This window comes from Talpa occidentalis, unplaced genomic scaffold, assembly GCF_014898055.3.
Source record: "Talpa occidentalis isolate TD23 unplaced genomic scaffold, MPIMG_talOcc4v2.1 talOcc4.3, whole genome shotgun sequence".
NCBI lineage: Eukaryota > Metazoa > Chordata > Mammalia > Eulipotyphla > Talpidae > Talpa > Talpa occidentalis.
In genome coordinates, this window is record NW_023603184.1 from 39,250,338 (window position 1) to 39,277,922 (window position 27,585).

A 27,585-nucleotide genomic window follows, 5' to 3' on the forward strand; every position below is an offset into this window, starting at 1 on the left:
TCAACGTGTACTAACCTATTTATTCAGCGTCATTCCTTTATAGTTTTGGCTCCTTTGTGAATCTATTGAACAAATCTCAAATTCCTTACCTTGGTATTCAAGAACTTGACTCCACCAATATTCTGACTTTTTAAAAAAATAAGTCAGAGTTAATTCACATATCATCATTCATTCATTTAAAAGTGTACAAGTCATTTTTTTTTAGTATATTCAGAGTTGTGCAGCCATCACCACACTTTTAGAACACTGTCATTAACTGAAAAAAAAAAAAAAAAAAAAAAAAAAACAAAACCCACCCCACACCCATTAGCAATCACTCCACTTCCTTCTCAGTGCCCACTCAAATCTCCCACTCCTAGGCAATCACTAATCTATTTTGTCTCTGTAAGTTTATCTAATTTGGATATGTCACATAAATGAAGTTATACAATGTGGTGTTTTTGACTGGCTTCTTCCATTTAGCCTAATGTTTTCAAATACTTCATCCATGTTGTAGCATGTTTCAGTACTTCACTCTTTTTATGCCTGAGTAATATTCCATTTTTTTAAATCCACAGATCAGCTGATGGGTATTTGCGTTGTTTGTATTTTTTGATTATTAGGAGTGATACTGTTAGGGGGAAAAGGATGTCCTAAAGCTAATTCCATACAGGCTTTGTGGACTCCACCCCCACCCCAGGCCAAAGCCAAAGACACTGGGAACTCCAAATCCCATCACCACCAAAGGGAAGGTGGCTGGGACCTGAGGGTGGGGTTAAGCAGCCAGGATGAGATAAAAGGCAGACATGTGGGCTTTGGGGGATCCCCATTTTGGCTCTCCGCCAGCTCGCAGCCGTCCGGCCAGCTCTGGTCGTCGGATCGGGTAGGACGCATTAAAGACTTTATTTCCCTATTTTCTCCCTGAGTTGTACATTTTCCTTATTTCCTTTTCCCTTGTAAATAAACCTTTTATTAACCTATTGTGTGTGCCTGTAGTGGAGTATTCATAAGTCCCTTTTAAGCGCGTGGGTGAGGACCCACAGCCAGGAACCCGTTTAATATCGGGGCTGCTCTACAACAATACAGTGACAAACATTAATATATAAGTTTTTGTGTGGACATGTTTTCAGTTCTCAGGTATATACCTAAGAGTAGAATTGCTGGATTATCTGGTTAACCTTTTAAGAAACTGTCAGACTGTCTGCTGAAACAACAGTAACATTTTACAATCCCACCAGCCATATCTGAGTGTTCCAGTTTCTCCACATCCCAATCCTAGTGGGTGTGAAGTGATATCTCATGGTTTTCATTTACATTTTCCTGATGAATAATAGGTATCTATTCATGTGCTTATTGTCCATCTAAGGAAACCATTACCACAACATCAAGATAATGAACACACACCCATTATCCCCAAGTTTCCTCCTATTCTTTGTAATTCCTTCTTCCTTCCATCTTTATTCATCATGCCTTGAGCCTAGGCAGACATTGATTTTTTTCTGTCATTATAGATTAGTAATTTTATACAAATAATATACTTTTCTTTGTCCAACTTCTCTTCGTACAATTATTCACTTTGTGGTATATCAATACTTCATTTCTTTTTATTTTTGAGTAGTATTCCATTATATTAATAAACAATTTGGTTAGCTTTGTCTGGATTAGAATATGACATTTTCATGAGCCTCTTTTGTAGTGGGAACAGGCACATATCTATGTGGATTAAAAAAAAGGTACTAAACTTTTAACTTTAACAATTACTAAACAGTATATTTCTATCCTTACATCAGTACTTTCATCTTCTTTCTATGGTTCACTTATTGACTATAATCAAAGAAACTGAGAAATTATCTAAACTGGGAGATAGGATTTGACAGAAACATAGGCTCCCTTTCTGTAGAGGATAGAGGATCTCTTGGTGTAGAAAGCTATATGGCACTGAAACAGGCTAAGTAGCATTAGAGAGTGTTTTTCTTGGAATAAAAGGACTACTCAGTAACTGCTGCTGTAGAAGTGCCTGCTGATAGGAAAGATCCCATCTGTTTTCCCTGAGGAGGAGAGAAAGACATGAAAGACTTGTGGAGATCATATGGACCTGGGGTCTGGAAGGGATTCAGGTGGAAAGAAGCTTTCTTGTTCTTAGATCATGCTCTTCCACAGCAATAACCTAATATCCACATGCATGTCCACATATGAACATATGCGTGGTTTGGAGAAAAGGTTGGGCCAGTTGCTTTGCACAAAATAACCTGGTAAAATGGTTTGGGAGATGAAAGATCTTATGCTTGTCACATAGCTGATGACTGATTTTAGGGATAAAGATTAAAGGCCTTTGAGGACAAGAGTGTTTCTTACACTAAAGCCATCCTTTTGATAGCAATGAAAGCTCTAGTTCTTATCTTATAAAAAATTGTTTACTGAAGATCCTGTAGTTCCTAAAGGTTGTGACAGAAGATTAACAAGTTCTTTCCTGTGTCTAGTATCTTTTTCTAATAAAGAAAAGAGAAATGACTAGTCAGTTTGTACATTTCCATTCTTTGATTCCATTTCTCCCCCTCATCATGAAATCACTCACCTCCCAGGAGAGGAGAAATCCAGCTCCTTTGAAGAGGTGTGGACAAGTTTTTCTGGGGTTTGTCTTGCAATACAACTGGGGATTGCTGCATATACATCAGAGGCTGGGAAGGAAAAGGGATTGTATATCGGGATCTGTAGAAGTAGTGAGAAAAATTGTATACTTGTCATCATGAGTCCTTTTGAACAGAGCAGAGCATCAATAAATTTGCAGTATATTCATTGTATGTATGTGTATAAACACAATTCATTGAATATTTTCTACGTATTCAACACTGTACCGAGAAATTTACATGTTATTTTCTTATTGAAACTTCACAATTACCTTATGAGATAGGACTATTAGACCCATTTTACAGACTATATAATATTAGATTGCTTTTTAGTTGCTGTCTCTATACTTACACTCTTGCACCTCTGGTTAGTTAGTTAGTTAGTTAGTTTGTTTGTTTATTTATTTATACACACAAGAACTCCGGTACAGGTCAGAGGTGTGGGAGGGTGAGAGAATTCACCAGAGACAGAGCGGGGAGCAGAACAGGCAGACGGACTGAAGACACTGCTGAGGGGAGCAGCGGGCAAGGCAGGGGAGGTCTGCTGCGCCATGTGGGTTTCTCCCTGACTGGCTGGGAATTGAACCCATGCTGCAGAGGCTGCAGATAGCTTCACAGCACGGCACTCAACCTGCTGTGCCATCAGGGAGGCTCCATCTAGTTAGTTTCTTAATTCCTGGTTAGACATCATCTTACATTTACATATGAGGATAATTTGGTTGTGATACCTCCTTTCTCCTGACTACCAGGATTGAATTGATGGAAAAGACCTTTTCATACAGGGGCCATTTAACTTTTTGTCATTTTCTCTTGCATTTGTTCTTTCAGTATTTTTTTTTGTTTGTTTAATTTTCTTTTTAAAGATTTACTTATTTATATAAGAACTGGGGTACATGTGAGAGGCACGGGAGGGTGAGAGAATTCATCAGAGAGAGCAAGGAGCAGAACAGAGAGACAGACTGAAGATACTGCTGAGAGGAGCAGCAGGCGAGGCAGGAGAGGTCTGCTGTGCCATGTGGGTTTCTCCCTGGTCGGCCAGGAATCGAACCCGAGCTGCAGAGGCTGCAGACAGCTTCACAGCGCAGCGCTCAACCTGCTGTGCCACCAGAGAGGCCACATTCAGTATTTCTTGATGCTCATGCTAGCAGGCCTTGAGGCAGGCATGTGATATAAAGAAAGGAATAACATAATTTTTGTCTTGACAGATCTTCCCTCTCTTGGGCAGTCTAAAAGATTCTTCTTTCCTTTGGAGTTAAACTACTTGTAAGAGTTGTCCATATATATTATATTGTCAATTCCCCCCATCCCATCTCGCTTCATTTTCTAAAAGATAAAATAATAAAAGAAAAAAATTTAAAAAAAAGAAAAATTTAAATGTAAGAGAATGAAAAAAATTTCAATCAATAGTCTTATATAAATTATGTAATACATTATGTAATACATAAATTAAATTTATGTATTACAAAATTCACACTTGGAAAGTGTTCATTTCCATGGTTTTTGGTATATTCAGAGTTGTGCACTATGTAATTCCACACCATTTTTCTCCCATGAACAGAAAGGTCATGGGAGAGTAGGAGATCATAAATACATGCGTTTTGTAAGTTGGGAAGTATCAAACACATATAAAGGATCTTGCTACAAGCTACAAAGGTTTTCCTCAGTAGAACCCGACTGATTAGGGGATTGACTCAGGATACATACCAGTGATCCGGGGGTATCCAAGCCACGTCTTGCTTGCCTTTCTTCTTTGAAGTGCATCAAACTTTCCAAAGGGGAAATAGCAACTTTTATCTGTCCTTGACATTCTCCACTGAAGTCTGTGATGTTGTACCAACCACAAACAAACTGGAAGCCAGAGAGAAGTGGGGAGAGGTCTACTGACGCAAAGCCAATTACCCTCTCCTCATCTGTGGGGAAAAGAGAAGAGCTGGGCAATGTGGCTGGGCACATAAATTCTAAATGAATTTAAGACGTAGCTACAAGACCTAAACAGTAAAGTATATATAAAAAATGGCTGTATGTTTGAAGACATCAATGATAAAGATACTTTTGGTGACTCGACCCCTACAATGAGGAAATAAAAGCAAAGACAAATAAGTGGGATAACTTCAAATTAACAAGCAGTGAAAGAAACAATGCAGTATTAACAATACAGTCAAAGAAAATATAAGCAAATAAAAAAGCATTCTCCTGAATGCGAGAAAATGTTAACACATAATGAAACTGGCACAGAGTTAATATTCAAGAAACATAAAAAACTTACTCAATGTAACAGTAAATAAACAACCCAGTTAATAAATGGGCAGCAGATGTGGACAATTCAGCAAAAAGAATTATCTAGAAGGCCAATTGATACATGGAAAAATGTTTATCATCACTTTTTATAAGGGAGATTGCAGGTCACTATCACAATAAGATATCATCTCACACCCATGGGAATGATGCATATTGAAAAGATCCCCAACAATAAGCGCTGGAGAGGATGGGGAGAAAAAGGAACACTATTGGTAGGAATGTACACTGGTGGAGCCATTTTGATTAACCTGATTAACCTTAAAAAACTGAAAGACCTTCACCCTTGTAATTACAAGGGATTTTCATTTTCTCGTTTATACTTGTCTGTATTTTCCAAATTTTCTATAACATATACATGTATTATATTTAAAAACAAAGGTGAGGCAGTTCTCTGCCGAAGACTGCCCATCTGTGTCTATGCAGGTGTCTCTCTTTTTCTCTCTCCTTTCCTGTTGAACCTGTCCTTTTAAAATGTTAAAAAAAAAAAAAAAAAGGACAGAAGTGACACAAATTACAAAAGAAAGTCTAATAAGCACCTGGAAAACCAATAGGGATCAGAAAATGATCCTGTCCTCAGGTTCTCCTATATATGGAAAGAGGGTTGCCCTTATTGACTGAGAAGGCCCTTCTGGGTTGGACAAGCTACCAAGCAATGACCTTTGTTGACAGTCTTGTTACTTCTTGTTCTTATTTCTGGCATGAAAGTATCTGGAGACAGGCAGGCCTCTGTTACTCCAAATTCCAATTTTGAATAGGCTCCATTTCCTGCACTAAATATCAAAGGCTGAATCTACCAAACAGTGACATAATTCTCAGCTTTCAATTTGCTAAATTAATTAAGGAATGCAATTTTTAAAGAGGAGTGGTCATGCATTTCTCTTAATTTTTTGTGCATGCTGCTGGTGAGAGTGAACTTCTCACATACTGTCGTTGGACAGTATGTTTACATACTGACAGTATGTTTACATACTTTGTTTACAAAGCTTGCTTTTCTTTAGACTGAGACCTACTGGAAAGCTGAGACCAGGCAAGACATAACTTTTACGTTCCCTATACTCTCTACACCATACCTGTAACAATAGCTTGTTCCATCACGAGGAACTTGATAAACATTACCGAAAGCAACCAGTGAACTGGCTGAAGTAGAGAGGGACAGGAGAGTCCTGTGCCACTATACTATACTGAGGTATGTTCCAGAAAATCTTTTGTGACAACCTAAGTCTGGGCTAGATTTCCCCTACCAGAGCACTCTGTTTTTGCCTGATCATACTCTCTGTAATTGTGTCCCCCACCAGAAAATAAACTCCATAAAGTCAGAGACATGTCTGCCTTATTTTACCTTTGCATTCTTAGCACTTAGAATAGTGCCTGGCACGAGGAACTAAAATATTTATCAAATACAGCTTGGTTTGGTTTGAATAATTTTTGTAATAGGTTCATTAAGTCTACATGGAAAGGATAGGGTTGTAGGGAAAGAGGTATCTATATGTATGGAGATAGAGCAAGATGAATAGCTTGGTCTAGGTATTTTCCTCATTTCCATTTACAACAGGATATGACACATACTAGGCATAATACACACATTGTAGGTAGGTATAATAAAAATACACAAAAACATTGATTCAAAAGAACACCTGTACCCCGATGTTTACTGCAGCACTATTTATAATATATAAAACCTGCAAACTACCCAAATGCCCAAAAATAGATGACTGGATCAAGAAGATGTGGTATATACACACAATGGAATACTATTCAGTAATCAAAATAGATAAACTCATGCCATTCGCAGCAACATGGATGGAGCTAGAAGGAATGATGCTCAGTGAAATAAGTCAAAAGGAAAAAGAAAAATATTGAATGGTTTCACTTATAGGAGGAATATAGGGGAACCCAATAAGACATCAGGGGAAAAAATAATAACAATACAAAACATAACAAAACAAAAACAAAAACAAACGGACAATTATAAACCAGAGATATCCTGCAGGGGAGGAGGAGGGAGAGGGATTAAAGGGAGGAGGGAGGAGCACAGGGGACTGAGGTGATGGTGCACGGGTGCATTGGTGGAGGAAATTATTATTTTTTTTTTAAAGATTTATTTATTTATTTTACAAGCATTGGGTACAGTCAGAAGCGTGGGAGGGTGAGAGAAGGTGGAGGAAATTCTATGGGCACGACACCTGAGGAAAAAAAAGCAACCATTGCTTAAAAATGAAAAATGACTTAAAAAATATATAAATAAATAAAGTCCTATTTATTGAGCACCAATTATGTGCCAAAGACTTCCTATTTACATTTATTATTTCTGATTCACAAAATGCCTGTAGGGCAGGTATCGTTATCTTAATTTTATAAATAAGAAAACAAAGGTTCAAGGAGGTAAGATGATTTTTACCTCATGTCACATAATTTATAAATGGCAGAGTCAAGGTTTTAATCCAGGTCTGAATCAGACCAATGTTTATTATTTTTTTTCCTGTTAAGGTGGATTTTGATCTGAGGCAACCCTGGTCTGCATGGCCATCTTTGAAGTTCTTTAGAGAAAAGACTAGAAAGCAAGAGAGGAATGGGAAGCCAGGCTAAATACTGCATGAAGTCCTTGTGTTGGTTCAGAGAAAAGGGATTTAGGATCAGCTCCTGCTTCGTTTGAGACTGGGCAGGAGTGGGGCATACAGTAAGTGATCCAAGGCAGCAGCATGAGTGAAGTCATCAAGACCAGATCCCTAGCATTATTCCCAAATGGAGCACAGGTAAGTCATTTCCTTTACACCTTGACTACTCTCACGTCTTTATTAGGTGTTGGGGTTGGCTCTGAAACTTAACCCCTGACAAAAACTGGTGCTGTAGATGACCCCAAACACCCAAAGGTTTGGAAACCCATAGCAGTAATTTTAAAAGAACCAGATTTACAGGAGGATTTAGTGAGATAAAATTTTCTAAGTGCAGGAACTGTGAGATAGATGTATGTCCTTATCACCTCATTTTTCTGAGTTACACAATTTTACCAGGATGGCAAAGTGCAAACGGTGAAGACTATAAGAGCCAGTTAGAATAGGGCCCCAAAACGGGATCCATCAATTAATAGATATACAACCTCAGTCAAGTCACTTGTCTTGGGCTTCAGCTTTTACATCTATAAAACTGAACTAATTATATCTTTACCTTACAGGATTAGAGATATTTGTAAAGCTCCTAGCACACTGCCACTCACTAACAAAAACTGAGATGGTGTTAACAAAATATCAGTTCACTAAGAATCACTCATTTAATTCTCCTGAACCCCTATGAAGTAGGTATTATTATCATCATCCCTATTTTATAAAGTCAAGTCATTCACCCATGGTCATGCTACCTTATAAAGGGCAAAAGTGGTATTTGAATCTAAAAAGTATGATTTCAGAGTCTCTGCTTTTAATTTTGTTGTATTATGCCTCTTAGTAAATGGTAGCTGATTAAACTAAGCTCAGGGACCATGAAGTCAGCATCTCAGCACTGGGGAGTTTTTTAAAACAAGGAAGGACAAGTTGTCAGACTCTAGTCTTGTGTAAGACCTGAAAATGCTGGGGTCTTGGTTAATAAGCCAACATCAACAGAAGGAAGAACAATCACTTGTGCTTAGCAGATTATACATTATGATTGTGGTGCTACAATTGGAAAGATTTAGATGTACTTGGATTTCTGCACTAGGCAGGTAGTGCAGTCAAACAAAATGGCTGGACTTCTAAGCATTTAAGTTACACAGAATGACCAGGCATTCTGTGGGATTCCCTCTAACATAAATGCATTTTCAGCATCAGTACTATGGTATCACTTGGTTAATAAAAGAATTCTCAAATTGTCAACAGGATGTGAACTTATTTTTATAATCACACAAATATTCACAGAACAGAGTTCATACCTCCTTTATGCCAAACTTTGAAGACCAGAGTTTGTTGTGAGTCCAGTAGAAGCTCTTTTGATAGCCTATTAAGAAAAACAATCATGAATTAACTGTATAGGAAGTTTGTATTGTATGAAACTTAGATTTAAAGAATACCTTGTAGTTTGCAAAGCACTTTGCTTCACTTTCCTTTCATCTTCAAGGTCAGTCACTACGAGATACTTTTATTTTCACAGTTAAAATTAGGGGATAGAAGCTGAGAGAGGGGAAATAATTTGCCAAGTGCTGAAAATAGATTCCCCTAATGCAGTACTCCCTAGCCACTGCCCACACCCCTCATGGTAGCTGCCATTCCAATTCTTGTTTCTCAAGAAAAGTGAGAGATTGTGGAACAGAGTGTGTCAGTAAGTAATGGAACAGCTTTACTAGAGCTATTAAGTATTCTTCTGATGTCATGGGAATGACAGAATGGTGAGAAGGGAGAAAAAGGATAAAAAAATATTGATCGAATACTACCATGATCAGGCATGGTGCCAAATATTTCATAGATATGTAACCTGCACAAACATTATGACACGGGCATTGTTCCTCCTGTTTCACAGATGATGAAGCAAGACGCAGAGAGGTGAAGTGCTTTGTTCAAGGTCACTTAAGAGTCATTAAGTGACGGGTGTGGGATCTGAACCTTGTTTTGACCTACCAAACCTACACTGAAGAGGCAAGACACCAAAATGATAAAAGTGCTCAACTTAAATACCATATAAAGAAGTTGATGAGGAATTCACTGAGTACTTCTAAAACACATCAAGTGAATTACCTAGTTTTGTGTTACAAAGATTTGGGAAGTTCCAAACCAGGTACCATTGCTCCAGGTAGGCAAGATAAAGAACTAAAGAAAACCAAGAGACTCAATTTCCTTCCCCAGGCAATTGGGGAACTGAAGAGCGCCTACTTCAAGACCAATGAGAGGCTCTATGCTAAAGTGAAGCAAAACCATGTCAGAGATTTGAATCCCAGCTGGGAGTCAAAATACCTGCCTCTAGGGAAAAAACAAAAAAATACCTGCCTCTAATTCTAGCTCTGCTATATTACCTAAGTGATCCTGAGAACTCAGCTTCTTTGAGTACCAGTTTTCTTACCTGTTAAATAAGATAATATCTACCTACAGAGTTGCCGGGAGGATCAAATAAAAATAATTTTGTGATAAGAGTTATAAACAGCACCGTTACTCATTTTTCTTTTAACATTGCCTCTGCTATCAACAGACTGTGTAACCTTCCTGGATGATAGAATCCTTGATTATAAAATGAGAGGCTAAAATTGGGAAACTCTTAAGGTTGCTTCATCAAGTTCATAAAGTTAGGTTCTGAGTGAACAAATCACCTTTACTCAGCTCAGGTCTCTGGATGCCGGTCTTTTAAGGCTTATTTTATATTTTAAATAAAGTACCTTGTTACTGTGGCCAGACTTTGTATGATTTCCAGTAGCTTACCACAGCTAGAACTGAGTTCTCTCTCAAATTTCGAATCTGTGAACATGTGAGCAACTGCTGAGACTCATCTAGTATGTAAACATTATGAGAAAATTGCAGATCTGACACCATGTGGTAAGCTAGTGTTGGTGGACAAGAATTAAATTTCATGAAAAGTGATGCAATGTAAAGATAATATAACAGTAATTAGTAATAGATAATTTTTAATGATAAAACAGGCAATGGAAGAAAAGGAAGGGCAAGCTCTATACCCAGTAGCGAGCCTCTATCCTTGCTCCCATCTATAAGCCATACTTCAGCATGATTGGCAGGATTCCATCTCTGTTTTGGTTTTTTTTTTTGGATCTTCCAAAGGAGATCCAATGGTTGTTGTGTACCTACTATGTTTGAGGTGATTTTCCTAAGTCATTTAACTGCAACTTTATATGTAATAACCCTGTAAAATTATCCCCACTTGGAATCCAAGGCTTAGAGGTGTAATATAACTTGTTCACACAACTAACTAGTAAATGACAAGAGATGGCATTTGTGGAGGCCAAATCTCTCTAGGTCCAAACTTTCTATTGCACCAAAAAAATTTTCCAAGGATGCATAATCTATGGCCTATCCTGAGATGGCCATAGATAAAATTGTATGCATTGTATACATTTCACCTAGATAACTTGTATACATTGTTTGAATTAGCTGAGGTGTCTTATTTATAAAGACTTGCCTAATGTTCAAGTTGGCTAAATTATCTTTCTGAGCTCCACCAGCAACCTTTTTACTTCTCATGTAACATTACTGTAACACTACATATTCTACTGTAATTTTTCATGTGTATTTTTTCCCAAGTAGACCATGAACTCCACAATTGTAGGAACTGTCTTAATGATCTTTAATTTCCAGTGCTTAAAACAGAGCACAGCATATAAAAGGCCTTCACTGAACTATAGTTTTGAGCTATACTGAGCAGAGTTTAACAAAAACCCCATGACATAGCTTTTAAATCACTGTGAATTCCTAACCACTAGGATTATATAACTGCTTCATAAGAAAAGTATTTTCCAGGTTTGGTTAATATTATTGTATGGTCTCTTCCTTGCTCTGGGTTTGTCTCACAAAAAAAGGAGGAGATTTTGGAAGGCTGTTGGAAATCATAAAAAATACAAACCTTGTTTGCTGTTGGAAATTCCAGATGGGAGAATCTGTATTTTCAATCACTTTGGTGTAGACATGAGATGACTCATCAGCTGTTGCAAAGGATACACAACAACTGGGTACCGGTACTTTCCGCTCTGTCAAGGGGCTCCCTGAAATAGAACAGAATGGGAGTGACTGTACTTTAGGATACCAAAGAGAGTGTGTTGGAAGCCTCCCATTATACAGGTATAAACCAGATCATTCCTAGTTCTCTCCCACTTTTGGATCTCTGCTCGAGACTTTCTCTGTATCTGAAATGTTTCCAGTGTCTTCTCTGCTACTGACACTGTCCTTTTAAAGATTTACTTCATAAATATCACCCAGTGAGAAATGACTTCTCAAATTTCCTTGTACTTTGTGGGATGATGGGAAATACTAGATGAGAGGCAAAAGACAAAACTGCAAAGTGCTCTGACTTAGGGAGTCAGATGATCAAGTATCAATTCTGCCATAAACGTTCTGTAGGACCTAGGCAAAGACTATCCAGGTTATAGTTTCTTCAAATAGGGCATATGATACTTGATATCTCCTAAGATATTATAAGGATCAGAAAGAAATAACAGTAGGTAACAGTTACATATTACTTATTGTGTGCCACTATTCTAAGTAATATACATGTATTAGCTCATTTAATCCTTACCAAACCCTACAAGGTTTTATTATTCCCATTCATTATATAGTTGGAAAAAACTGGGGTACAGAGAGCTTATACACACAATTATTAACTGAGAGTCAAATCCGAGCATTCCAGGGCTAAAACCAAGCTCGGCATCTCCTATATTGTCTCTACTACCAAGCCAATGAAAGGAAGACACAAAGTACTGCATTGATGTTAATTTTTATAATGTGGAAAAAACTCAGTTAAGTCATTTGTTCTCTCTTCAATGCAAAATTTTGGGTGACAACAGTGGATAGACTGAACTGTCTAACAAGATAACTACATGTGGCTGCTTGACTTTCAATTAATGAACATTAAGTAAGATTAAAAAAATTCAGTTCGTCAGTGGCATTAGATACATTTCAAGTACTCAACAGGCACATTAATGGCTACTATACTGGACAGTGAAGAATCAGAACATTTCCATCATAGTACAAAGCTCTTTTAGACAGTGCTGTGAAACAGAGACTATAAAAATTGACTCTATGTATCCCATAAGATCCCTTTCAGCTCTAAGGTGTTATGAATCTCAGGGTTATAGATGAAGGAAAGAGAAAAGAATATAAGGAAACAACTATGTCTTAAATATAACTTATATGATACAGAGGCACAAATTCTGTATGTGGATTTTTAACTATCCTCTTTCCAACTGTATAGTTCAAGGTTTCTCGAAATCCACAGTCCCACTCCAACTTATCAGTGAACTTAATCTTTAAGGCTTCACCCTGCACTTTTTCTATCTGGCTGCTTCTTTTAGTAATGACTACTCCAAACACCTCAGGTTGTCCCTATGGACAGAAAACAATCTGATACGCAAATTCATACTCAGGAACCACTGATCTTACTTCTTTCCATACGCAATGTAACATTTAACAAATAGCCTTTACGAGTAGATTCTAGCCCCATCTACTCTGAGAAGCCTCTTTTGAGTCTTTAGGAAGAATCACTGAACTATATCCCCACTTAAACCTCTCTAGCCTGACCATTTTTGGCTTTGTTTTCTTCAACTAAAAGGATTCCTGTTAGAGTAGATCAATTCTTTTTAATGTTAGCACCAGAGTGACAATCATGCAGAAAAAAATAAACAATGAACTCTAGACTATGGAGGTTTCTGCATGTAGTTTATCTCAAAATTCATAAGGATTTTATATTACTTTCTCTAACACAGCCTTGTTTGTTTAAGAAGAAAAAATTTTGGGGGGCCTCCCTGGTGCCGCAGGGGTGAAAGACAGTGCTATTAAGCTATCGCCAGCCACTGTGACATGAGTTCAATCCCCGGCTAGGGAGCCAATGCACATGGCATAGCAGACCTCTCCTGTTGGGCCCACTGCTTTCAGATCTGCCTGTTCTGCTCCTCACTGTGTCTTTGGTGAATCTTCTCGCCATACCCTCCTCCCTACCCTTCTCACCCCTCCCTGCCCTGCACCTCTGACCTACCTCCTAGTTCTTCCATGCCAAAATAAATAAAATAAAAAAAAAATCAGTTGAGAAATTTGAGACCTAGTAAGGAAAGTGGAGAAAGAGTAAGAGAGTTAAGATTGAAAGAAAATGAAAGCTGTGTCGGGGGAGAGTCCGGTTTTGGAAACTCGCTCCAATCATTTTAAGCAGAGAGGAGTTAAATACAGAGGTACTTCAAGCCTTTGGAAGGGCTAAAGGAGTGGGCTCTAGGCTAAGCTTTCAGGAGTGAACTATTAGATCTTTTCTGTTCAGAATACAATGCCAAATCTGTAGTCCATTGGTCAGATATCTTACCAACATTATCATAGGACTTCTGTGTACCCAGAGACCAAACTTTGGAGCAGAAAACTCAGTGTGAAAGGCAAATGTCCTCCGCCTCACATCTGTCTTTAGTTATATTGTGATGGCATATAATTATAGAGGCCAGTTTGTATCCTTGCTTTAGCTGCAAGAGAGTCTGGGAATGTAGCTGTTGACATTTAAATCTCTATATTAAAGAAATATAATATTATTCAGTCCACATAAATACTATGTAATTTCACTAAAATAAAACTTTTAAAGATAGCTTACTAGGTAAAGGTGCTATTGATTCTGGTCTATACATTTTACCTTAATGATGATAGGGTATTACATTATTAATTTTCATGAACTGCCATTTTATTGGAATCATTTTGTTTTGCTCTTTCAAGATGATGCTTAGTAAACTGGCTTTGCCATGTCATAACCAATGGTTTGTTTCATTTTGTTCCTTGTATACAATTGGTATCTGTAATCTTTAGGGCTTTTCAGATTCTAAAGCTTTCCTGCCTCCTGATATAGCCTTTCTGCAGATCCTACTTTGTTGAAAATTTTTGCACATGCCTCAACTCCCTCCTTCCTCACAGCAATCACCAGATCCTACTTGTAAGGCTAGCATTTCTCTTCCTCCTCTTTAGTCCTGTTTTCTAAGACCTTCTTGCATAATCTCCACTCCCTTTTCTTATCACCAGTTTTTTTTTATTATTATTAATTATTACCAGTAAAAAGAACTAAAGTTGATGCCATCTGGCCTGGTTGTGTGCTCTGGCATTCTAGAAGCCATGAAATTAAATAACATGGCATGCCATTGCTAAGGGGAGCAGCGGGCGAGACAGGAGAGGTCTGTTGTGCCCTATCTGGGTTAGCTACCTGGCTGGGGATTGGTATTGAACTCAGGCTGTAGCAGAGTAGCGCTGAGTCTTAACCCCGGGGCCACTAGGGGGGTGCTCATAACTGATTTCTTTAAAATGTCATACATTCTCACAGCTAGGGAGAAATAATTTGCCCTTATGCTGGAAGCTCCACAGTATTCTATAGAAATCTGTGTCTGTGTTTCCTTCACTAAACTGAGTTTCTTAAATGTACAGAATAAGAATAAAGCCCTTACTAAAGGTTTGCAGATTCCCCACTGACCTTTGTCTACAGATGGTTGCCAGGGTTGGCGAAGAGAGAGAACTTGGCTTCTCTGCTTGCAGTATACACTAGCAGAGTACAGCAATAGGGAAGCTTAGAGAAAGAACAGCAGAAAGGACCCCATGGTTCTCCTGTATTCTACCGCTAATCTAGTGTGACCTGTTGGATCCTTCACTCTGGATCTCTGGGCATCAATTTTCTCATGTGCTCTCATATCACTTCCCACAAAAGATTCTGGATATATACCAATATTGCTCAGATCTCTCCTACTACTCTCCTGGTGTCCCCTATTCTCTCCCCATCCCCACCCATTTCGAGGTTTGTTATTTCTGAAGTTGCTATTTGCTAAAGGCTTTGAAACAATACGATTTTGACTTTGAAAACTGTTCCCTACCCAGTCTTAAGCAGAAATACTACTTTCAGACAAACAGGCAGGTGATAAAGAAATTGGCTTGGGAGAGCAGTCTATCAGGTTTCCCTGCTCTCCCCCATTGGTGGAAATTCAGTTGGGCCTGTTTACATTTTAGGAAAAGGTCAAGTTCTGAAATACTTTCGGAGGCAGTCCAGAAGAAAGCTGTTATGTCTCCCACAGGGTTGGGATACATATTGAGAGCAGTTAAAAAGAGGTAAACCAGCTTTACTTTCTGTTTTAAGAATGCTGAATCTCCCGTGTTTTACATGCATATGAAAAAAATTTTTATGCATCAAGAAGAGTATAATTGTTTCAATGAGATAAAATAACAACTCCTTATATTTGGATAATACCTTATAGATTACAAACTGTTTTGTATACACACTAAATATGTGCTGATAATATCTCTGAAAATCCCAGGAGATAGGAGTCTCTCTGCCTATTTTACATTAAGCAACAAGGAACGGAGAGGTAAAGGGGCTTGCTCGTCACACACATGGTTACCTGGCATTGGAAGAGCCAGCCAGATTTTCTGACTCCTTCTCCTGGTTTTTTTCATTATAATCATTTTAATTAACTTTTTCTGGTTAAAAGAGTCCCTCTGAATGGAAAGAGTGCCTAGAAACTTCCCCCTCAAGCAAAAGCCAACTCTGTGTGCTAATAAAAATTTAGTCCAGTTCTAAGAAGCTAACATTGACTGACACCTCCGCTGTGTGTCACACATGCACAGATGAATTAGATTTGATTCTTGATCTGGGGAGATAGATACAAACAGATAATTAATTACATATAATTATAACACAATAAAATAATGACTATACTAAAAGCAGTGGGCCGTGAGAATGCAAAGGGGCCCTTAACCCAGCCTGGGTAGGTAAAGAGAACCTTTAAAGGTTGATGACACCAAAGATGATTTTGGTTTTTACTGAGTACCACTTATGTAATTTACCTCAAACTACTCTTTATCCTCAGCTGCCACATATGCAAAACAAGGCTAGAGTCACCTGTCATGTCTAGAGTCAGTGCACAAATCTTGAGGTTAATGAAGCTGATTTTTTTTTTTTTTGAAGCTGATTTTTAGAAAAGATTCAGCAGAGCTTTTTCTAACAAAAAAGATCCAGGGAGTTCTCTTCTTTTCAGAACCAGGACCACTGTGTGTTCTATGCTATCTTGTGTTTAAACTTTGCTGAGGGCAAAGTTCATAATTCGGAGCTGTCTGTGATTCCTCTGCATGCAGCTTTAAGCATTAAGGAATCATTCCTTTCTCAAGAAAGAGACTTCCAAGGGACGAGAGGAACAGTAACATCCAGGACACTGATGATGGCAGGAAGAAGTCAATGTGGAAATTAAGGAAGCATCTGACTCTCACAAAAGGTTGGCAAGTAGTAACTGACAGAGTTTTGGCATATGCTAGCCTTAGCAACATATTCTTGGAATATGAGAACTGAGGAGAAGCATAGAGATGATCTTGTATGATGATACATTTTGCAGCTGAGGAAAAGAGATCTGGGTTTGCCCAAAGTCACAAAGCAAACTAATGGCTCTGTCAGGAGCAGAACCAATTTTTTGACTCTTATTCCAGAAAGATGAGGGTTAGTTTGTACGCTCAGGGTCAAACACAGTATGCCCTAAGAATACAGACTTCGTAGGGGAAAGAACTACATGAGCTTATCACTGCACAATGGGAATAAGGAAAGAAGAGAGACCTCTGAAAGTCAGGTGTCCACCATGATCCTTACTGGGACCTGGCTAAACAGAAAAAGGCCAAATAAAAAGTAATTGATTTGTAACTCATGTCAGAAATATAACAGTTATTAAGTATCACATTCACAAACAAGAGGGCATTTGCTTAGCTATGTGTAAAGATCTGGGTGCTGGGATACAGAAACAAACAACACAGTCACTGTCCCCCAGGAACAGAGACACACACCAATAGATGTTTTTCAGTAGAGAGTAATAAAAGATATGGAGAAGGAAAACTGTGAGGGTGGCAGTATAAGGGGCTTCTGGAAACACTGAGGGGGGTCTTCTGCTAGTGGGTGGTCAGTAGGTCAAAGTATTGCTGTCATTTGAGTCTATTTTTAAGGATCAGGAGCAAATTTGCTGGATTAAGAGAGGAAAAAAATGTATTCTTCGTAGAAGTAATAATACAAAGACTATGTAATATGAGAGAGACTGGGGCATTGGCAAAAATCAAGTTATTGAATATAAGAAACAGCTGAGACGAAGCTGAAAGACTGATTAAGTGACACAGGTGGCACTGAATGCTATGACATGACACTGCAGGTGGTATGACAAATGAAGTATTTTAAGTGGAGAGAGCTCATATTTGTCCATTCGCCATAAAACTTCGTTGGCAGAATGAAAATTGAAAGAGAATATTGGAAATAGCAGACATGGATATGGCTCTCTGATTCATTAAAATTTCTAAGCCTAAACAAGGAATATGGCAGTGAGAACGGAGAAAAGGTAAGAGAAACTTTCTGTGTAGGAGGCCACGATCCTAATCCTACACTCTTAGACACAGTGGGAACTTAGTTTTTGTTGAATGGGCCCATGAATTCCCTGGGATTTATTCTCTGTTAAATTTCCTGTAAGCAACTTTCCTGTTGAAGAGGCAAAAGAGGAAATCAGAGAAGGTACTAAGGAGAAGGCATTTGACAAGGCTTCAGATTCATCCACTTCCTCATTTAACAAAATTTACTGCTTATTACATTTTAGACATAGTTCTAGTCTATATCTAAATAAATAAAATGAAGTCTATATATAAATAAATAAATAAAACAAATGAACAACCCCATTCCCCGTCTTTGTAAGACTTACATTCTTCAAGGAAATGACAGAAAATAAAAATACACATGAAAGGCTACAGACCAAAATAAGTCATAAAGATGGACAAGAAATGTTAGGGAGGAGCTGCAATTTTAGATGCATGGTCAAGGGAGGCCTTGTTGAGACAAGATTTCAGTAGACATGCCAGAAGTGAAGAATCTTCTAGGTAGAGGAACATCAGAACATTAGATCATGAGGCAAGAGTCTGCCTTTACATTCAAGAAAAAGTAAAGAGGGACTAGTGTGGCTGGAAGAGGTTGAAAGAGGGAAAGAGCAGGATGTCAGGTGAGGTTTGGAAGTTGAGCAAAGGAGAAAGAAATCCAGGCTAAGAAAGTGCAAGAGCGAAACAGTCCAGGGAATTGCTTGTCATTTGTTACGGTGGGAAGGAAAAGCCAAGTGTGGCTGGAGAAAAGTCACATGGTGCTGTCCAGAGCTCTTCTAAAACTTTATTCATTAGGCAAGCCCTTGCTGCTGTTCGACAAGTTTCCTGCTTATCTCTTCATTATTCCCTCTCGTTTCCTTGCAATGACGGTGAGTTATAGCCAAAGAGGATGGACTGCTATCACAACCGCTCCCCACCACCTCACTCACTGCAAGGAAGCCCAAAAGTACACTTTCTCACTTCAATTATTTTGGAATTTTATTCTCACTTTGAAAAAATCCTATTCATTCTAAAAAGTTCACCTGACTTCTTAGACATAATCTCACTTCTCTGTTTCTACACAACAAACACTAAATATTGAATTACCTTTTTGGTCTTCAGAGTTACTGCACAGGTGCAAATACCCTTCATTGGGTTTTTAGCTGTTGGGGGTTAGTAACTATGGGTGATTTGCTCTGTACTCTACCTGGTACTGGTTTGGCATAGACTTTCTACTTGCTGGAAGGAATTACCATCCTTGCAATGTAAGCACAGGATTGGTCATGTAATAAATATATATCTACTCTTAGCTTGACTGATAGTAAACATAGTTTAGAGGGCTAACTGGCAAACACAGACATCTGAGAGGCAGGAGGATGGTAGAGAGCAAAGAGCAGGGGCTTTAGATCCAGTCATAGCCGGATTTAAATTCTGGCTTTGCAGAGTTTATTGTATAATACAGGTCATTTTATCTTTTTGAGCTTCAGTTTCCTCATCTGTAAGACAGAGCATGTAATGTACTCACTCCATAATCCTGCTTGTGGTAAGGATTAAACGAGATACTGAATGTACAAAAATGAATGCAGAACTTGGTACAGAAGATGGTCAAAAAATTTTTGTCACAATACCTTGCCAAGGGATATTTAAAACATATTACTTGCTGTATAGTTGCAAAGTTACAAGTATGTTGCTTTTTTGCAAAATGGGAACACCCCCTAAAATGGACTATAAACCACAATTTTGCATATTAAATTTTATCTTCAACATAATAAAACCCTCCAAATTCTTAAAATATTTTTTTTGGTACTTCCCCTAATTCATTCATCTACTGATTTTTCTCTTTAAAAAATTCAGTTATATGTATCAGAATTGTCAAAAATGGGTGGCTTTAGTGGGACAGTAAAAAAGCAAAAAATGTTTCCCAATTTTGTGATTCATATGGAATCTCAGTATCTCTAACACTATAAAGCAATACTGCACTTGAAGAAGACTTTGTCCTGAGATAAAACATCTCAAGGTTTCTGAGACACAAAGGTTATAAAGAGAATAAGAACTTCGGGGGTCACTACAGAGGTTTATAATCTGGGAGTCATGTCTATTGGTACTGTATGGCGGGGAGAAGTAGGAAGGAAGGATAACTATGAAAAAAAAAAAAAAGCTACTATGAGCATGAATATATGGCACTAAGGATGCCTGACAAAAGCTGAAGGAAGATAACAGAGAGATAATAAGAGCCAAGAGGGAAGGCCAAACCAAAAGACATATAGTGAAACCTGCTGAACTCACAAAGCTACAGTTGTCAGGCTCTAATTAACTAGCATACATCTCGGAACTGTTAACCCCAGCCCTTCAAAACAGAAACAGAGAGAACGACTTGCTCAAAGTTACACACACAACTTACTGCTCAGGAATACCAGGACTGAATATATTCCTACTAGAATGTAAGTTCCACAGGGACACTATTTTTGTCTAATTTGTTCTTTGCTTTATCTCCAGCAACCAGGACAATGCTTGCACATAATAAATAGCATATAATTTTTGCTGCTGAATGAATGAATGTGAATGAATGACAAATGAGATATGATGTCTGTACTTAAAAACCTCCTATCTAGTGAAAAATAAAAGAAACATTTCAGTACCTTGTGATATATGCTGTAATAAAGAGGGCAAAGTGCTAGGAAAGCAAACAGGAGGGGGCCTTCATGTCAGGAAACTCTCTGGTAAACGGTGATGCTTAAGTTGTGTCTTAAGAGAGAAGAGGGAGTCAGCCAGGCAAAAGAGAAAGATGATAGGGAAGAGAAATCTTTAGGAGAGATTACAAGGCAGAATAAAAGTAGAACAGGGACTCCTGTTGTCTGGTGAGGTCTACAGGCCTCTTCCTTTAACAGTGTTTTTTTTTTTAAAAGATTTATTTATTTATGCATACAAGAGCTAGGGTATAGGCCAGAGATGAGGGGGGTGAGAGGACTCACCAGAGACAGAGTAGGGAACAGAACAGGCAGACTGACTGGAATACACTGCTGAGGGGAGCAGCGGGTGAGACAGGAGAGGTCTGCCATGCCATGTGGGTTTCCCCCTGGCCGGCTGCAGATCAAACTCGTGCTGCAGAGGCTGTGGATTGCTTCATAGTGTGGTGCTTAACCCCTTGTGCCACCAGGGAGGCCCCAACACTGTTTTTTTTTTTTAAATGCATAATGTACAATGCATGGAATAACAAATCAAATTATACTTGCATAATTATCAAAACTCTAAAAAACTTTGTGATACAGTAATATATGTGCTTTATTAATAAATAATAAAATCTAATTGTATGTTTACTAACTTGCAGTAGCAAATTAATAAGTATAAATGATATTCCAAGATATCTGCAATAACTACAATGTGATATGAAAATACCTATGACTTCTATTGTTGACAACATCACAGGTTCTGTTAATATTATTAGGGCCCATTGCCTGTATTCACATTTAGAGGAAATGTTAAATTCTAGTTGGAAGTTAATAAAAATAAAGATGTAATATTTTCCTCTCCAAGTTCACCAATTCTGATTTTCACCCTAAAGTCTCTTAGGGGTTTATGAATTCATTGTTAAGAACTCCTGGCCCTAGGCATATAATGAAGAAGGACTCGATTCGGTAGGAATGAAGGAGGAGATTTGAGAGAAAGGTAAGAATAGAGCAATTTAATAGATCTGATGATTTGATAATGGGTAAGGAAAAGAGGACTCTAAATTGATATGCGATTTCCAGGCTAGGGAATTGATGATATCCAGAATTAGGATAACTGACAAGGTGTACTTAAGTTCAGAAAAACTTTTCCTTGGGAAATATGAGAAACAGTGATTAGTATTATTACCAGTTCCTGCAGATCCTGCATAATTTGAGAGACTTTTGAAGACTGGACTATATCCTGAGGAGTCACATGCTCCTGGATAAGTGAGCAGAGCATACCTTTCAAGCTCAGGTGCATCGCTCTTTCTACCAGGATACTGACTGCAAAAGTTCCATCCTCAGCAGGGCCCTCCGGGGCTGGGCAGACTTCTGTCGTGGAGCTGCTGCAGGGGACCTGGGTGGAGGCAGACTTCTGGTGGCCATGCGGTGCAGGCAGCAGTATCTCATCAGTTCTTCTGGGGAGCTGCTCTGACTCACTGTGGCTGCTGTAGTCCATGGAGTCCAGCTCATGAGTGGGTCCCAGATGTGGGGAAAGAGAGGAAAGAACCACATGAACTCGCAGGGCAGCTCCTGAGAGGTTGGAAGCGTTTCGTCCAAACAGGGGGTACACACCTGCAAGAGGATGGAGGAGAATAAGCCTGGTGTCAAGGAACCAGGAACAACCTGTCATCTTGGAGGGGGTATTAACTGAGGATGCTTGTGGTTCTTTCTTTGGGCAGGTCGACAGGTCTCCGTACATCAACTTACAAAAGAAACTATGAAGTCAGTATATAGTGTGCGAATCTGTCTCCTCTCCCCTTGCCACACACACTACTATTTCTAAGAATGGGAAACATCGAAAGTCTGTTTGGAAGCCAAAGCCAAACGACTATCAGGCCGAGTTACTGCGGAAGTGGTTCATGTGTTGCAAGGCAACTAGACTTAAATGATTTGTGAAGCCTCTGAAAAGCCCAAGATGTGATTAAATCAGAGAGGCCTGTCTTCTCTTCCACATATCCTACTGGGTTCTCTTCTTAGATCTTTTGGTCATCAGGAAGCTGATGCTCAATTTAGCCTGTTGCACCAGCTAAATACATCCCGGCAGTAGCACTGAAGACCATTTAAAAGGGAAGGAGGAGGTGGTGGCAGAAGGAGAAAAGAAAGAAAAGTAAGAGAAGTAATATCTTTTGAGTGTTTTTCATGTGCCAGAATCTTAGAGAGGTTAAGTAAACTGCCAAGAAAAATCTTCCAATAAGCAGCAGATTAAAACCCAGGGAAATGAGTTTTACTGGTTTGCTGGATGTTAAATGAGATTTTATTTATAAAGGAGGAGGCACTAATAGTTTTTTTAGAATCTCAAAGGTTACTTTATTACACTTATTTTAATTCAGGAAAATGGAATTAATTGATTCACAGATGGCAGTGAGATAGAACTTTTTACTTTCTTTTTCTGTTTTGGAGTAACCTATTTTCTTCTTAATGCAATGTGTAAATTATTATGTTATTACAAGCAAAAAATAAGGTTAAGTTATAGTGAGGAAAATATCCAAAAGCAACATAGTAAAATCTTTATCTTCAAGAAATTTAACAGTGGTTGGATGGCTGATTGGATAGATCGACAGACTCATTCAACAAACACATCAAATGCTATGCCTAGTACAGGGCACTTTTACAAGAGGATGAAAAACTTAGACTGGTAGGAAGTGAAGTATGAGGGAAGTGGACCATCTGAGAAGTAAAATACCGCCTTTGGTATCACTCAGTAGATTCAGTGTCCATAATCTTAAATCGATTCAGTTTCCAAAACTGACTTTCTGCTCTTGAGCAGTGTGAAGTTAAAAGCCTGTCTTTATGAACTGTAGTTCTAGTGAGCTTTGTTCGCTTCAAGAACTTTTTTCTGTAGTCTCTTTCATGTGACTCTAGACCAGCCCAGATAAAATAAGGCACATGGCATTTGACGAAACGTTCAACAGAGCCAGAATCATACCTGTTTGGTATGGAGGGAACCAGACAATCTGGAAAGATCCCAGGCACACTTAATTCTGCTTTAGCTTGGAACTGCCTGCTCAACAACAGGGTTAGAGCACTAGGGCCGTCTAGTGTACAGTGTGGAAACAACATTGCAGGAATGTCAAGATAAATAAATACCAGGTTTGTCATCAATTTAGTCTGTCCATCTCCAATTTATTCTCTGCATCATAGTTGCTACACTCATTTTTCTAAAATGCAAAGCTATGTCACTCTTCTATTCAGAATCCAGTATAACAGCTTTCCATAGTGCTCAGAAAGAAGTCTAAATTCTGCTTCTAGAATGCCTTCAACATAGTACTCTTGTCCACCTTTCTAGTTTCATCTCTCAGCATTTCCCAAGCTATGTATCCTAAGACCCAGCAAAATCAAATTAGTGCCTAAAATGTATCAGACTGTTTCACCCCTCTGTGCCTTCACACATGCTGTTTCCATTTTAGAATACCTGTCTTTTTCCCTTTCTTGGCTTCTTTCAAAATCCTCTGAAACTCAGGTTAAATGTTACTTTCCCTGAGATATTGCTCTTGAACCAAAGAGATTTTGCATCCCTGTGTCCCTACTGTGCCACTGATAATACCTTTTTCATAGTTCTTAAACGTCATTGTAATTATTTACGACTCTTATTCTCCCATACAATAAACACTCAGGAGGTCAGGGACTATCTCTTACTCATCTCTGAATTCCTAGGGTCAAGTACATATATCAAGTACTAAACAAAAAAAAGCACCTAACATATAAAGACACTTGAAAATGTTACCTTCTTTTTTTTCTTCCTTGTATTACTATATTTCTTCCTATTTATTACCATATAGATTTTGATTTTCTTTATGATTCCAAAATGTGCTGACCCCAGAGAAAGGATATCCTAGTCTCATTAGCTGGTATGTCTTTCAGTGTATCTAAAAGACTCGCTAGCATTCTAGATTATCAATAGGCTCATACAGGTCCTTAAATTTATTCATTCTTAGTTCACACATATTAACAGGGCTTATGATGTTCTAACACTATGTCAGGTACAAAATCTGATGAATTTGGATGCACTCCAAGTTATAAAGTTCGGAGCCAGTTTGGTGGTAATACCAACAGCGTATGCTGGTACTAGAAAATGACTTTTTGAAGTAGCCAGTGGGCCCTTCTTTCTGAAATTTCTAAATTTAGCTACAAGAAACATTACTGAATTATTATTATTAATCATTCAGCATGCAACGATGGAAATAATACTTATTAGCTTGTGATTCTGGGTAGTTACAAACCTTTCTGAGCCTCCATTTTCATAACTATAAAATGAAATCCTATGATATCTATCTCATAGGATTTTGGCAGAAGCAAATAAAATAATGTCTGAAAGGATGTCTCACATAGTACTTGGCAATGAGCAAGTTCTGAAACTACTTCTACTCCTGTTTCCTCACTTACCACTGACAGTTAGTGTCTTTGTTGATGTCTCCCCAAGTCTGGACAGGTCCACATAGGCTGAGCCAATCCAGGTGTCTGTCTGGTGGGGCCTCTCCACACTGTCATTGCCATAAGCCCGCCACACTTGGATCTCTAATCTTTCCTCCCTGAAGTACCAAAGTAGTGATGGGCCTCTAGTGACTTCTGCTCTTTTGGATGCCTTGAAAGTAACCATGACCTGCTTTTTGTTTGTACATTCCTTAGGCTTCTTGAGAGGAGTCCAAAAGCCTTCACGATCATACAGCTTGTAGCGGAGATAGCAGTATGTGCTCTTATGAATATGCCTCTGGCCGGCAAGCAGCACACAATGGATGGGCAGCCAGAGCCTTGGGGTAGAAATGGTGACAGTGGCTGGTTCCTTTTCATCTATCTTCACAAAATCCTTCAGGTTATTCTCAAAGCTCCAGCCCAATAGCTTTGCGGCCTCCAGCACCCGCTCTCTGTCTCCAGGATGGGTGAAGGAAACAGAAAGTTCAAGACCACCTACAATCTTCTGCATGAGCTCCAAACCATGAGGCAGGGCCCCATCTTCTGGCACAATGATAGGATACCATCCTGTGATCCCTTAAGGGAGAAAAAAAGATTTTCAATTATTGTCTTTAAAGTTAAAATCTTACTCACTTATTGCTCTAGAGCCACCTTCACCCTAGTCCAAAGGAAAACAGAAATCAGAGCCACAGGGCCCTGATATTTGTTTCATCCGACCACTGAAAGGCAATGAGATCAGATGGAAGAACAAAGGCCAATAGCTGGAAGACCTGAATTCTCTCCATGGCTTGGTCCCAAATTTGTGGTTCAGGCTGGGGAGGCCATTAACTTCTCTCAGTTTTGGTTTCCTTACCTGACTAATGGGAAAAGTAATGCCGAATTAGCCTATCAGACAAAGTTATACTGATCAGATAATGATTTTGAGAGAGCTTTGAACAAGTAGTGCAGTAAAAAATGTGAAATAATAGTGTGGTGCTGTAAGTACAAAAGGTATGAGAAAAGATGTCATGTCTCCCACTGAGAGAAATGACACTTAGTGAACACAAAATAAGGACCAGTCACCGGTTTTCAAACAGTAACAACTACTATGTGTCAGAAATTTTGCTAGTGCTTTATATGTATTGTTTTATTTAATTCTTATAATAAAGCTGTAAATTCTGAGGTTTAAATGGGCTAGTAATCCCTATTTTAGATGAGAAAATGAAAATTCAGAGACCTTTGCAAATTATTATAGCTACCAAGAGGTAGAGATAGGATTTGAATCTAAGTCTATCTGGCTCCAAAGTGCATAGTTCACCTAGTATAAGTTTATAACATCTTATCTGAAATCCTTAGGACCAGATTTCTGAATTTAGAACTTCTCAGATTTTAGAAGATTTTAGGTTCTTTAATATAACATATAAACTGAACTTACTGTAATAGTCAGTGATCACAAGTCAGAGGTTGGTAAACTTATTTTATAAAGGCCAGATAGCAAATTTCAGTCTTTTTAGACTATACAAACTCTTTTCCAACAACTGAGTTGTGCTGTTGTGGAGAGAAAGTAGCCATAGACAATATATAAATGCAATGGACAGGATGTGTTCCAATGAAACTTGATTTAAAAAGCCTGTGTCCTGGGTCTCCCCTGCGGTACAGCGGTTGAGCGCTGGGTTGCGAAGCTGCCCGCAGCCTCTGCAGCGCTGGTTCGATCCCCGGCTGCTCCCCGGCCTCCGGAGGAGGGTCCCACATGGCGCGCAGACCTCTCCTGCTGCCCGCTGCTCCCCTCAGCAGTGTACTTCGGTCCTTCTGCCTGCTCTGCTCCCCGCTCTGGCTTTGGTGAATTCTCTCACCCTCCCGCGCTTCTGACTGTACCCAATGCTTGTATAAATAAATAAATTAATTAAAAAAAAAAGATACTAAAAACTGAGGGGGAAAAAAAAAAAAAAAGCCTGTGGCCTAAGTCAGAAAATAAAGACTAAACAGTCTTATGTCAGATGAAACCAGATCTGGCTGCTTAATGAGTTGTAACCTGATTTTCTGGGTTTCAGACTTATGTAAAAAGGGATTGTGGATTGGTATAAATATGTCCACAGCAATTTTCTGAGAAAAACTGTATTAATTAGGCTTTACAGACAAAAAGATTTAAATTTATTGAGATTAACTTGCCAAAGGTCATTTAAAATTTTAAGACGTTTGGAAAAGGCATTTAATTTTTCAAGGCCTTCTAAGTTTTTATGTATAAAATGAGGAAGCTAAATAAGTTTCTCTAGTAGGAGTCAGTCTAAGAACCTAAAGTCTTAATTTTAGTAACTTTTCATAACTAGGTATTGTTCCATATCCCAGCAGTTCTTAACATTCTTGGTCACAGAGCCCTTCGGCTCTAATGGAAGCTAATATGTCCAGAAAAAAGCACAAATGCATATACACACAAAATTTCATAAAATTTCAGCATTTACGAACTGCTAGATTAGATGGGTCCTTTTGTTCTATGATCCTATAATTCAGATATAGCTGGAGGAAACAAAACAGAATGGTCACTTTAGAATAACTCTGAACACAGAGATATATGACATATCCCAAACTTTCTAA

At 38.6% G+C, this 27,585-nt stretch overlaps 1 protein-coding gene across 3 annotated transcripts in view; it reads right to left on the reverse strand.

Moving 5' to 3' along the window:
- Positions 1–27,585, reverse strand: part of C2CD3 (C2 domain containing 3 centriole elongation regulator) — a 112,653-nt gene that overhangs the window by 25,143 nt on the left and 59,925 nt on the right. For all 3 annotated transcript variants that reach the window (XM_037522954.2, XM_037522952.2, XM_037522955.2), the window contains exons 23-28: positions 24,988–25,590; positions 21,844–22,176; positions 11,433–11,571; positions 8,806–8,870; positions 4,311–4,516; positions 2,555–2,688 (exon numbers count right to left, since the gene is read on the reverse strand). In XM_037522954.2, coding sequence (XP_037378851.1) covers positions 2,555–2,688; positions 4,311–4,516; positions 8,806–8,870; positions 11,433–11,571; positions 21,844–22,176; positions 24,988–25,590 — 1,480 coding nt within the window. The remainder of the gene's footprint in view (positions 1–2,554; positions 2,689–4,310; positions 4,517–8,805; positions 8,871–11,432; positions 11,572–21,843; positions 22,177–24,987; positions 25,591–27,585) is intronic.